Below are 12,883 nucleotides of genomic sequence, written 5' to 3'. Positions count from 1 at the left end.
TTAAGGAGGTCAAGGAAGGGGTGAATGGTTCAGCAGAACTACGTGGCGAGTGGGAAAGCACGGCATGATGGACTGGACTAAGGCAGCACTTTCAGAGAAAGTTTTTTTTATTTATTACTATTACTCTCAGTGGAAAGGGAGCAACTAGCACTTCCCAACACTGAAACTGCAGAGTGGGGTGTGTCTAGGGGGGAGCAAAGCAGTGCAGAAATATAACTATTCCTCTGATCATAAGAAAATGGGATCTCTTGGTACCTGCAAGGAGTGCGAAGCTTTCCTGGGGGTTTTGGGTAGCTTATTCTTTTTTCCCCTTTCTGGATCGGTGAGGTATTCTGAATTGTTTGCAGTTGTGTTCTTCAGAATGTGTAATACTGATGTGAAGAGAGACCTTTAGTGTGTATGTAAAGTATATATTTTATATAATGCACATATATATATATACATACACTTGCTATGTAACATGTATGCTGGGAATTACGAAGTGTGTCAGAAGGTGGGAAAAGAAGATAAGAGATGTAAGTATTCTTTTTTTTATAAACTCTCCTTTTGTCTTGGACTAAAGATTGCAAAACAAATTAATAGAAACAGCTGCAGTTCTTTGAGAGACTAAATGGGGTATTGGATCAGATGGCTTCTGCCAGTACTTACATCGGTGGGAAAGTTGATAAGTATCATCTTGTCCTATCCATGCAGGTATCCACTTGACTGTGTCAGGTTTTCAAATATGTTGCTATACAAGAAGCAAGTGACTGTTCTCCATTAAAAGCACTAGCCTGTAGTGCAATAAGCATTGGTGTAAATTCTCCACTTCATGGAGTTGCTATTGATTCACACCCACCTGACAAAAAGTACACAAGAGGTGTAAGACTGATGCTTGCTTTTTAGGGGTCTGCCGTGCTATCTTAAACATTTAATTTCCAGCTGTGACCCACAGCACTTTGATCTGCTTTATAAAATATTTTCAAGGTATTTTAAAAGACACTCCTTTCTGGCACAGTATAAGCAGTACTAGAATCTGCAGTGGAAATCTGTCTAGAAGATGTACTGCAGCATAAATCTCTGGTTCACCATTACCCTGAGTTACTGAGCCTCTCTGGGTGGCTACTTGTACCTCTCTGGCTATGTAGGATTAATTACAGTGCTGTTTGAGATGAGCTGAACTGGTCAAAATGGTATTGCTGCCAAAACCAGGCAACTGCAGTTCCCAGTCCTAAATGGTTTTTGTCATTGGAAAGGAAATTATGACCAGAACACTCAGTGCTGGGGAATACAGAAATCTTAACTATTAGCTGCAGACTTGCAGGGGAGTCTTCAGAGACACACTGCAAATGCCATGTGCGTTTTATCTGTAGTACTCTGGTATTGTTAGGAAGGCAAGCTGGTGCCCGTAGCTGTAGTAGTGAGGCATAGGAAATGATTGTTAATTTGGGGGAGGGTGGAAGTGGTTCACTGATGTAATGAGGATAAGCTTTAAGAAAAATAAATCAAGTATAATTCACTGACCCACTGAAGCCTTAATATTAATGTGGAGACATTGACATATGGTGCTGTCGAGCAAAGTGCTTCTGTCAGGGTGACAGGGATTGGAGTCATCACAGAGCTTTGGATGTGCCAGCATCCTTTACAAACTCATTTCAGAATTGCTTTTTTGACTGAGGGGACTACATCTCTGGGGTGCAACTGATTAGAGGACTATTAGCTACTAGGCTTTTTCATTCTTTAAGTTTAGAAGGGCAATTTTCTTTGGAACCTTGAACCACTTCTTCCTCAGTCTTGAACAGGGATTGTAGAGCTCTTAAATGAGCAGTCTGTACCAAGACTTGCTGTTTGGAGAACACCATTGTTTGTTCTGGTTGCAACTCTTCCCAGGTGTTGCTTCTACACGTTGTGGAAATGGTAGAAATGAGTTTACCTGCTTTGATACCTGGAACTGGTTTCTGTTCAGATAAAGCACAAGAATAGCACTCTTCTCTTGTACAGAGTCCTCTTCTGTGTTTTCCTCTTCAGCTGTAACTGCATAGTAACTGCAGCAGTGATAGTTTGACTTTTGCTGTCATTGTCTTGCAGAGATGCAGTTTTAGTGAGAACAGAGAGCCTGCAGCACTAGGAAGGCTGTTAGGTGATCTATAAGCCTTTTAGACCTTCTGTATGAAGAAGTCTTCTGCATGTTAGGTAGCTGAGGTGTGAGAAATTGGGCTATAAACAAACATAGGCTGCCCCAGCTCAACGTACACTTAAATACCTGAGAAACTCATCCTCTCTGCACTGTTACTCTGTCCCTGTGGAAATGCCACTATCTGCATCCAAAGGGCTACTCAGGCTGTAAACTGTTTTCAGAGTAGTCCACTGGAGACTCGGAAGTCTGTTCATGCTGAATGTGTAAGGGATAAGGATTTGCTGTCAGGAACAGAAGTGCAATAACAGTGTTAATCCAGACATGATGCTGTCTTAAAACCTGCTAATACCTTTTACAAATGAGATGTGAAATTCTGATGGGTGTGGCATTTCACCCAAAAAGATGAGGGGCTGTGCCAGATCCCAGTGTGGGCTGAGCGGGTTCCAGACAGCTGCCTATCCCATACCTCAGCATCAGTGGAGCTGCCGATTTGGTGAGTGCTTTTACCTTAGTCTCAGGTTTCCTTTTTTTATATACGTACTTTTTTGCTAAAGTTGTGCATGGTGTAGGTTTATCGGCCAAGTCCCTGGCTCACTAGTCAAAGGCCAAAAAATGGGTTATTTCTTTTTGTCTTGGCATGAAAAGCCATGGCAGCAGTATACTGAAAGTGTTTTTAGAAGAGCTTTTTTCCAAGTTCAGACCTGAGCTTCAGCAGTCAGCTATACAACCAGCTTCTGCTGGCATCAGCAGTACAACAGTAGCTAGTCGGACCTACGCATTAGTAGAGAAAATGAATGTGGATGTACAAGTCAAAAACCAGAGCAATAGAAGGTTCTTATTGCAGCCATTTCCAAAGTGAGTTTTCCCTTTTTCTGGTGGAATTTGTCAGAGCAAGTTGAAAAATTAGTCTTGCAGGGTTGTATGCTGGATTGGATGGTGGCTGGGCTGTTGGAGGATGGAAAGAATAGCTGCAGCTGTGCTTCTCATGCAGCGCAGTGCGTGCTGCACCACAAAGCATCACAGGGAGGGCCACTGCATCCCTCCTTCTCCCCAGGCGAGCCCACATCTGCATGACTGGCAAGTGCGTGACTATTGCAGCTTAGAGCTCACCAGGCAGATAATAGCAGTGCTTGCCTTTCAGATGCTGACGATGGTTTATCTGGTAGGCAGCTCTGTCTTTCATGAGGAGGGAAAATAGAGGAGCTGCTTGTGGCTTACAGATTGTTTTGGGATACAGCCTTACTTTGCTTTTTACTGAAGGGAACAAGTAAAACAATTCCTCTGCGAGTACACAGTGGTATAGTGACAGGAGCCCTGGAACAACAGCTCTGGTGCAGTTCAGAATTCATGGTTTTGAGTGTGTTCACATATGTTGCTGCAGTGGAGTGCTTGGCACCCTCTGCAGACAAAAATGAGATGGGTTCAGTTGTAATGCAAGTTATGGCCCAATAAATCCCTATTGATGATGGCATGCAAATGTCACTGATGTGCTCCTCCTCCCTGCTGGAACTGTTCAGCAAGCTGTCTTCCATAGGAAACCTCCTTGCAGTGCAACTGCCAGACTCTTGCATTCTTCAGGCTTGAAAATGTTTTCTTTGATGGTTCATCAAGAGATGTACTAAAAGAAAGCAAGACATAATGGGGTCATCTGGAACATCGCTGCTGCTTGCTCCAAATGTAGCAGTTTGAGTTGAAGAAGCCACATGCTGTCCTATTAAGATGCTCTTTGATGTTGTCATCTCACTCGGCATGTCATGATCTGTGCGGTGCATTGTTCGGTGTTTCTCTCCAGCTGAGTGCCCTGTTCCTGGATTTCCATCCTGGCATACCCTGGGAGCATGTTGTAAAAATTTGCTGCATTGCAGTATTTTGTCTTGGAGCTAGTAAAGTGGAAGATGTATTTTTCTAAGCTAAGTGGACTCTCTCTAGCATGAGTGTGCATCTGCCATATCCTTAAGCACTGTAGCATTCCTTCTGGCCGTGAAAGGGCATGTCCCAGTCACTCCTGTGAGCACATTTGGTGAAAGTCTAATGATAGACTTCAGTCTACCTGCTTTGTCTCCTTTAGTTTCACCTGTCATGACAGCTAACACACTACTGTTACTTTAAAGCAAATGTGTTTTATTGATTCTGTGTTGTGACCTCCACTTCAGTGATAACACATTTCCCCATTTTCCACCTTTGTAAAAAGAGCGTGGAGCTGTGGTCTGCAGTAGATGGAAGGTACAGGGATATTTGAAACATAATGGGACTTACGCTGTCTAAAATCTGTGACCTTGTGTGTAATGTCAGTAACCTGAATATTTCATGAAAACAGAGGTGGTGCAGCCCAGAGGCACTTGACCAATGTTTCTTTGTGTTCCCTGTGGTTGATTTGCTGGAAAACGTGGTTCTAAATTGGATTAATCTGGCTTTTCTTGTAGCCCCTGGGTATGATGCTGTTTTGGGCGTATTAATCACTTTTCTTCAGAAATACCGGGAAGCTGTGTTTTTTCCCCCTTGTAGTTTCTCACTCGGATATAGCGATGATCCTGTAAGAACTGCACCTGACATGTATGTGCAAGTGGCTGCAACAGGATTTAAGAAAAATACTGAGATACTCACTGATGTGTACAGTGATGGTACTGGAAGAAAGTGGCTGAGAAAAGAGTCATGCCTTGTAGGTTGACTGGCTCAAGAACCCATTTATGTTTTGACTGCAGTAATCCTGTAGAAAGGACCATCCTTAATAAATATTTCCCTGTGGGATTTCACTCAGCGTTCTGCTCTGTGTACTGAAGTAGAGCCTGATGTCCACATTATCAGAAGCACTTCGTCTTATAGCAAGGGTACTGGAGCATTGGGCTGGTACCTGTTCTGTCAAACAGAGTGTGGGTCTAAATAGCTTCCCTTTCCCTTTAGTAACTATTAATAATTAATTCTAGATCCTGTTGTGTCATTAAGCAGCTTTAGGGCACCTTGTACAATTTAGCTCTGAATTCATTTAGTAAATGACTTCCAAAAGAATTCAAAAAGACTTTCCTGTACAGCAAGGTCCAGTTCCAGGGTTTTTGGTGACCTGTAGATATCCTGTTCCTCAGTTCATGTTCAGATGTACAAATGGATTTTTTCAGTATTTTTTTTAAGCTTTATTAAAAGAAAACAAACAGTATTTCAAGAGAAGCAAGGTAGATACAAATCAGGATGGTCTGTGTAACTTGGTTTCCCTGCTGTGATGCAAACGTGTAAAATAAAGATTGACCAGAAAGAAGTTCAGCGCATCTCATTTTCTGCTTCTGAACTGCTAGCAGCCAAGCTGACCCCTGGATTCCAAAGTCTGGCTTTCCACATGCCTGACTTCCATTTGCAGCCATTAACATCTCCATGATGGATACAGGGCCAAATCACAAAAATCTCGTGTGCCTGTAATTTATGGGAAATGCTTTCCAGTCGGTGACCCGCTGCGGGGTTCACTGCGGTGCCTTTCCTTGAGCTGAAGTCTCTGCGGACTGTCTGTGCTTGCATGTGTCTAGCTCCTCTCTCAGTTTAGGAAGCTGAGCTTCTCTGGTAGTTTCTGTGGACTGAGTCCCAAATGAATAGAAGCGTTTCCTAGATCCCTGCGTCTCACAGCCTGGCAGTCTTGGGCAGGGAGGTGGGCGCAGCCAGGGCTTGTTGCTGCTTGCCAGCGTTGTGGTCTCCTTGGGGTCACCGTGCTGTGCAAGGGAGGACAAGGAGCTGAGGCTTTGAACCTTTGTGACCAGATACAAATTAAGGGTAGAAACCTGTATTTTCCATAATATCCTTTGTGGATCCGTCCACATTATCTCAGAGAGGCAGGTCCTTGACCTGTTTGTTTCAGGCTGGACAGAGGGTGATTTGGGACTTTTGTAGGTGTTACCTTCCGGAGGTGTCAGGATCTCACCATGCATTTCAGTTCTGCAAGCTGGTTGGGTTGGCAGGGGTGAGGAGGGCAAAGAGTGAACTGCTCTTCTTGATAATTCCCCCGTCCCTCAAAAGCATATGTCCTTCATCACAAAATGTAGGTCTTGAAGATGTTTCTTAACAGTTTAGCCTATAGTTCTCATCCTACTCCTGAGGGGTAATGCCAGAAATAGCCTGTGTTCTCTACCCTGCGAATCCCAAGCACCCAGTTCTGCCTTGCCTCGAGCCTTTGGGTGGGTGGTGTTTTACCAGGAAACTGAACTATAAAAAGCACGTGGGGTTTGGACTTGCTAATACCCTGCTGCAGAATAAAACAAACTTCATGTGATGAAGGTGATGGTTGTTGCAGTGGGGTAGCCTACATCTATTTCATGCGGGTAGTTCTTGGATGTCAGGTTTCTCCAAACTGAACATCGTCTGCATTTTCTGTCTAATGAATATTTGGCCTTAAAACATTCCCCTTTAGAATGACAGCAGCCAAACCCATCCCTGCTGTGAGTGCACAGCGCTCCAGTGGAGTTAGCTGCTCTGGGCCAAAAAATCGCTAAGGTGGAATGTTAGAGGAAGGCTGTGTAAAGTGGGAGTAAACTGTGGGAAGGCTCACTTGAGATTGAGCCCAAGTGTAGGTTATGTGGGAAAAATCTTGATTTCTGACTATCCAGGGAGAGACAAAAGGAAAAAGCCCCTAATTGTGACTGAGCTCCTGGTATTTAAGGTCTAGTGCAAGCCAGAGATTGTCTGGTAGATGTACAGAGAGAGGAGAATAAACAAAAGCGGAGCCCAAACAAAGCTTTCTTCAGTGTGCTGTGTTTGTAGGTGTTTTCCTGGCCAGGGGAGGTAAATTGTTCTACCTGCCTGAAGGATTTTCTTCTAGTGTCTGCAGTTCTGAGCTGTCTTGATCATTCACTGCTCCTTGTTGCAGTCCAAGCTGCCTGCTGTCAGTGCTCTTGCTCTAGCACGATTATCTTCCTGACTGCAAAGAGCTGCCTTCTCTCTAAATCTTCCTTTTACCTTCCTTTGCCTTCTGACTGACAGACTCTAATGAGCAGGAGCGTGTTGCAGTGCCCTGTTTAGTGAATGGTCAATAAAAAACAAATTGCTTTGTACAGAAGAGGTAATAACACAGCTTGTATTGGCACAGCTGATCCCGATGCTGGGGTCTTCAGTTAGGAAACAAGGGCTTTTGTGTGTTTTAAGTAATAACAAATGCGTGTCATCCCTTTCTTCTGTCCCCTCTCATCCATGGGAAGTAATGTACCTTGGGGTGACACTGCTTTCTTCTGCCCTGTGGAATATTTTTGGTGGGGTGGCCGAGACACAATGGTTCTTGTATAGGTGAAAAAAATAAACAGGCTTGCAAGGTGGGGCTGGTGCACTGGTGGTGGGTGGCATAGGTGAGGATCAAAATGGAGGGGACGACTTAAAACTCCTTCTACTGTTCCCACAATCAGATGATTGTGCTGAGCTTGGCAAGAGATTTCAGCATCCCCAATGAGTGGAGCTGTTAACATGGGTCTCCTGTGGCAAGGGTAAATATGCCAATAAGGTTTTTTTGTTTGATTCTTTTTTTAATTTTTGTTTTAAATTATTTTTTAGTATTTGTTTGGGTTTTTTGGGGTTGTTTTTTTTTTTTTTTGTCCCTGAGGACACTGTTCTGGGGTGGTGCTCTTCTGTACTGTTTTCAGCCCTGAATCATTTCTGTAGGATGGCACAAAATCCCATTGGCAGCTTAACACCTGAAAAATCTGTATGCACCCACCGCTTACTGGTGGGTGTGGAAGACGAGTTGTTAGCGCCTGAGCTACCTCTTCCCCTGAGCTGCTCTGGAGGCTTTGTTCTGCAAGAGCTCTGTGAAGTCGGAAGGAATCCCACAGCCTGTGGGATGTCTGGGAAGGTATTGATCTCCATCTCCTGGGAGCAGCCAAACTTGTTCATTTTGGGATGGATCTCATACCAGGAGGCAGCAGCCAAATTGGAGGGGCTACAAAGAACAGCTGCAGCGACTGAGACAAGAGAAGTGGGCAATGACAGAAGATTACAAGAATTCAAGCTGTAAGCCTAAGTGATGATTAAAGAGAGCCGAGAAGATGTACCATGCTACAAAATGGCTGCATGGGGTGGAAACTGCAGAAACAGGGGGGAATTAATTGGTGTGGCTCAAGGCCTGAGCTGTGGAGAGGTGAGATGAAACGAAAGCAGAGGAAAACAAGATGTCAGGAGAGACCTTCTGCCAATGAGATGAGTTTTGGCTGCAGTCTCCCTGAAGAAACGGGGGCAGGTCTTTGTTGTTTTATATAATCAGCACTTAACTGGACAAATCAGTGCGAAATATACTGTAGGGACCGACCCTTTATCGGCTGAGAGCTGGACTAAATGTCTGAGTTGGTCTTTTTCCATTTGCTTATCTCTGTGTGAAGCATATTGCGTGCCTAATTTCTGGTTTGGGGGTTCATTTTTGTTTTACTATTGAACCTTGTAGATGCCTTGAGTGAGCTCAGCCTGTTCCATAGGAGAAACATCAAAGTACTACATTAAAATGAAGCTGGTACGTGCGTGCCCTCATCTGTATTCCTGGTAAGTCAGGGTTTTAACTGTTGCTGCAAAAGCTGAGCAGAAATATCTGCTGGGATTTACTGAGCACACAATGTCCATGTATCGCCATGAATCAGAGCAGCCTTGTGGGAGTTCAGCCTCTTATGGGAGTGAAATCTGAAAAATAGGTACAGGATGGTGTTGTATGTATGAGTGTTTTTTGGTTTGTTTTGTTTTTGTTTTTTTTTTTTTTAATTTAATGAGTGCAGGGTGGGGTTTGGGTGGACAGCCATCACTGCTGGCAGCGCAGCTGGATTACGAAGCTTGCTCCAGAGGCTTGTGTCTTGTCTGAAAACCAGCCCAGGTCAGCAGCGACCAGCCACAGCGCTGCTCCCTGGGCTGCTCCACGGCGGCACCCATGGTGGGGTGGTGCACGCAGCAGACAGACCCCATGCACCCACGATCTTCTATGACTCATGAGTAATCTTTGAAGGAGTCTGACTGCTGTCTGGCTCGTGGCGTGAGCACCACCACCGCAACCATTCCCCTGCGCCCGCTGTGAGTGCTCGCAACTCAGCGTTGAATGGACAGAGACAACCTTCAGAGCGAAGGTCTGGGCAGGAAAGCAGACAGCTGGCAGCCTCACACCTTCCCTTTATTTTGAAGGTTCTTATGTATGTATATTTTTTTAAAAAAGCTTTGTCTGCTTCAAGCCCCTGTCTTGCAGCTTTAGGGATACTTCTCTCAAAGAGGTTGGTGGATTTTTTTTTGGGAGGGGGGTCAAAACATCTGCTGAAGCTGGGCAGCAGAATTGGTGAAGGATGCTCAGGTAACCTTCCACAGTGCATCCAACCCCTCCTTCAGCCCTGACGGTGCTGGTGGATGCTGTGGGGTGACTTTGCTGCAAAAAGCTGCTGCTACGTCTGCAACTGTGATCTTATCTCCCACAGACACAACTGCGCAGCCCTTGCTTGGTTGTCGTTACGAGGAGTCTTATTTTCTGTCCCTGAACAAATGTGCTGCCTGCTTCTGGGATCAAGCCCTGTTTGAAGGCTCAGGGCAGCTGGGCTGAGCTCTGTGGTTCCTGCGCTACAGGATGAGGGTGGCAGGAGCAGAAAAAGAAGGTGGTTTCCCAGTTGCCAGCTGTGATTTGTGAAGTGCCATGAAGGAAGATCGCAACACCTCCTCCTGCTTGGCTTTGTCTCAGCCAACTGCACAGGGCAGGAGCACAGCTGATGAGTTCACCGCAGCCAGCCTTTCCAGGTTCCCACATTAGCATACCAATTACAGCCCCAGAGGCTGGAAAGAGAATAGTCTTTTAAAAAATATCCTTGAATTTCACAGAGAAATTAATGGCGTAGCAAATTGTAATGCTCAGCGCATCAGCTGCATGTCAGGCTTGAAAGCCAGCTGTACGTGCAGCCTGGGCACCGTTGTGCTGGTTTCCAGACCTTCCTCTGTGCTTGGCCATCGCTTCAACATCTGCAATTCTGTTTCCTGGGGAAGGAGCCTTCCTGCTGCCATTTACCCCAAAACCTGGTTGGTTTGGTTTCTGTTGCATTTTCTCTGAAGCCATGCTATGCATTGGCTCTCAAATGCTGTGCTAGCTGAAATTAATTTACAGCAGTGATAGCCACTAGGGCTGCTCGAGTTCAAGCCCCAGTGTGTTTTGGGTTATAAATCTTGATTTCTGAGGTTTTCTTACTTAGTTGTATATAGCTCAGTTATTGAAACAATTACGATGGGAACTGCCAGCACTTGGTGTTTGCCGTGGCCCATGGTGAAACCGGAGGCAAAGCGAGAGCAGCACCACTCATCTTGTGGAGCTTAAAAGGGCTTCAGGAGGGCACTGGGTGATGGCCTCAAAGCTTGGGGAGTCCCATTAAAGCTGCCTGCAGTCTTGAAATTATACATGTATGTCGAATTATTGTAATGGGAGGTGAGGGTGATGCCTGGGAAGGATGTCCCCAGGACTAGCTGGTGCAGTCCTGCGTTCCCCAGTTGTGGCTGTTGCACCAGGATGTTGGACTCACTCTATTGGCATTTTTTTTCAAAACCCCTCAAAAAGCAACTATTTCAGCGCCTCTCCATGCCAGCAGTGACCACAGCTTGTCTGGTGGAGCAGCCACTGCTGATGCCAATAATTTCTTTTGGCTCTTTTTCTGCCTGAGTCAGATCACTTAAACATTAACCTTAAAATAGCCACTATTTTTGTCGCTGATATAATTAATCTTGTGTGTATGTATGTTGTTTCCCCATCCCAGGCTTTGAGCCTTCACCACTCCCCTGCTGCCTCACTCCCTGCTTTGGCACAAAAAAGCTCTTTGCAAAACTTGGCTTTTTCATGAAAAAGCACAAAGTACAGGCTGTGTGAGCTCTGCTCAGCGAGTTCACTGCCGGACAAAGGCTGTTGGCCTTTGCTGCTGCCATCCCCTGCTTCTTCCCTTCACAGGGCTGCTCCTGCACATCCAAGAATGCAAGTGTGTGATACTGGATACTACCCCAGCCCCAATTTCCAGGCACAGGGTTGGCTCCAGCTGTGCCCAGGGTGAGGGTCCAAAGGGGTTATTTTTTATATATACATATATATATCATATATACCATATCTATGCATCATATTATACCATATGTACACCATATATATATACTTGGGCTGTTACACCACTGATTTTTCAGGTCTGAGCACATCAACAGAGGGAGGAAGGGAGGAAAGAAAAGACCTTCTGCAACGAAGCAAAGCGAGCAAGCGTGCTAGAGCGGGAGGGACCGAGCCTCTGTGCTTGCACGCAGTGCTGTTCCCCGGAGGTGGCTGTAATCTCGACAATTAAATCACCACAAGGACGCGTTGGGGAAAACCCCCGTGATGGCGTTTGAGGATGCTTATTAAATGCACGCAGCAGGGCGAGCCCACGTGGAACAAAAGGCTGCGTGGCTGAGCCTGACACGTGTGCTGTGTCCAGGGGAAAAAGAGCTCAGGGGTTTTATTAAACGCTTTTAAGTAAATACCCGAGGAAGGAAGAGCTTTCTGCAGCCACAACCTCGGCCGTGCAGCCCACGCAGCTCCCAGCTTTTGCAGTCAGAGCCTGGAGCGTCCTCAGCTCCCATCCCAACCTCCAGCGCTGGCGTGGCAGGAGGGGCGGCGGCTTCCCTATAAGACCCTGCTCCCACCACGGTGGCAACAGCAAATATTGTGCAGGGAGCCATCATTTCCATGGCAGCGTGTTGCAATATGGTGAACAGACGGCGGATGCACGGCCAGCAGCTCACGCAGTCGCCTGATGAAGACGCGGGCTGGGGCTGGGCAGGCTGCAGGCTCAGGCTGCGGTTGCTGGCGGCAGGGGATGCGAGTGCTGCCGGGTCTGCCTCGGGAGAGGAACGCGGGAGGAATTGCAAAGCAAAACTGCTCTCAAGGGCTGGCCCTGGATTTTCCTCTCTGAGCAAACACTGTGGCTCTTTCCCCCGTGCACAGACCACCTCCAAGCACTCCATGTTCAGCTGGGCAGCAGTGTTTTGTGCCCCAGCCACGGTTCAGTTTTCAATCCTGCCAGCCCCGGGATTCTTTCCGGACTAGGGCTGTAGTAAAGTCACTGCCTCCCAGAAAATGCCACTAGTGGTGTTATTTAAGCAGTGATGGGGTTAAAGGTAATAATAAGGAAGAGAAAGTGACTGGCTTGCACAGTTTCTGATTACTTTTCTCATCCTTGTGATATGAGCTCTCTTTTCAGTGTTCCCCGGGGTGGAGGCAGTGCAGTTTTAAATAGAATTAAATCCCTTTAACATCAGTTTTGCATCAGCAGAGCTGCTGCTAAAATGCCTGTGCGGCATGGGGAAGGTTTGGGATGTTCTCCTCGCTTATCACCCCAGCTGGGGGTGGGACAGGTCCTGTTCTGCACACCCCAGGACCCCCCTGCTGCCACGCGATTACAGCCCAGGGACTCCAGATGAAGGGATACACTGCAAAAATTGGCATTTTGCTGATGGGCAGCAAAAACAGCAGAGCTGCTGCTAAAATGCCTGTGCGGCATGGGGAAGGTTTGGGATGTTCTCCTCGCTTATCACCCCAGCTGGGGGTGGGACAGGTCCTGTTCTGCACACCCCAGGACCCCCCTGCTGCCACGCGATTACAGCCCAGGGACTCCAGATGAAGGGATACACTGCAAAAATTGGCATTTTGCTGATGGGCAGCAAAAAAAGGGGCTGCACGGGGCATTTTGCAGCAGATTTGAGGCTCAAACTGAGATCAACAGGAGCCTGTGCTGGAGTTGCAGGCAGGCCTTTGTCCCCAACAGTCGTGCAAATATTGGTAGCGACTGC

The 12,883-nt window shown here is 46.4% G+C and overlaps 1 protein-coding gene across 1 annotated transcript in view; it reads left to right on the top strand.

Annotated features, from left to right (window-relative positions):
• Positions 1–68, top strand: part of GPR107 (G protein-coupled receptor 107) — a gene marked incomplete at its 5' end in the record, with an annotated part of 27,878 nt that extends 27,810 nt beyond the window's left edge. The window contains one exon of the mRNA XM_010079154.1: positions 9–68. Coding sequence (XP_010077456.1) covers positions 9–68 — 60 coding nt within the window. The remainder of the gene's footprint in view (positions 1–8) is intronic.
• Between the last annotated feature and the right edge of the window lie 12,815 nt (positions 69–12,883).

Source organism: Pterocles gutturalis, unplaced genomic scaffold (genome assembly GCF_000699245.1).
Source record: "Pterocles gutturalis isolate BGI_N339 unplaced genomic scaffold, ASM69924v1 scaffold37948, whole genome shotgun sequence".
NCBI lineage: Eukaryota > Metazoa > Chordata > Aves > Pterocliformes > Pteroclidae > Pterocles > Pterocles gutturalis.
Note: the sequence above shows the minus strand (reverse complement) of the source record. Positions and strands in the feature narration are given on the sequence as shown.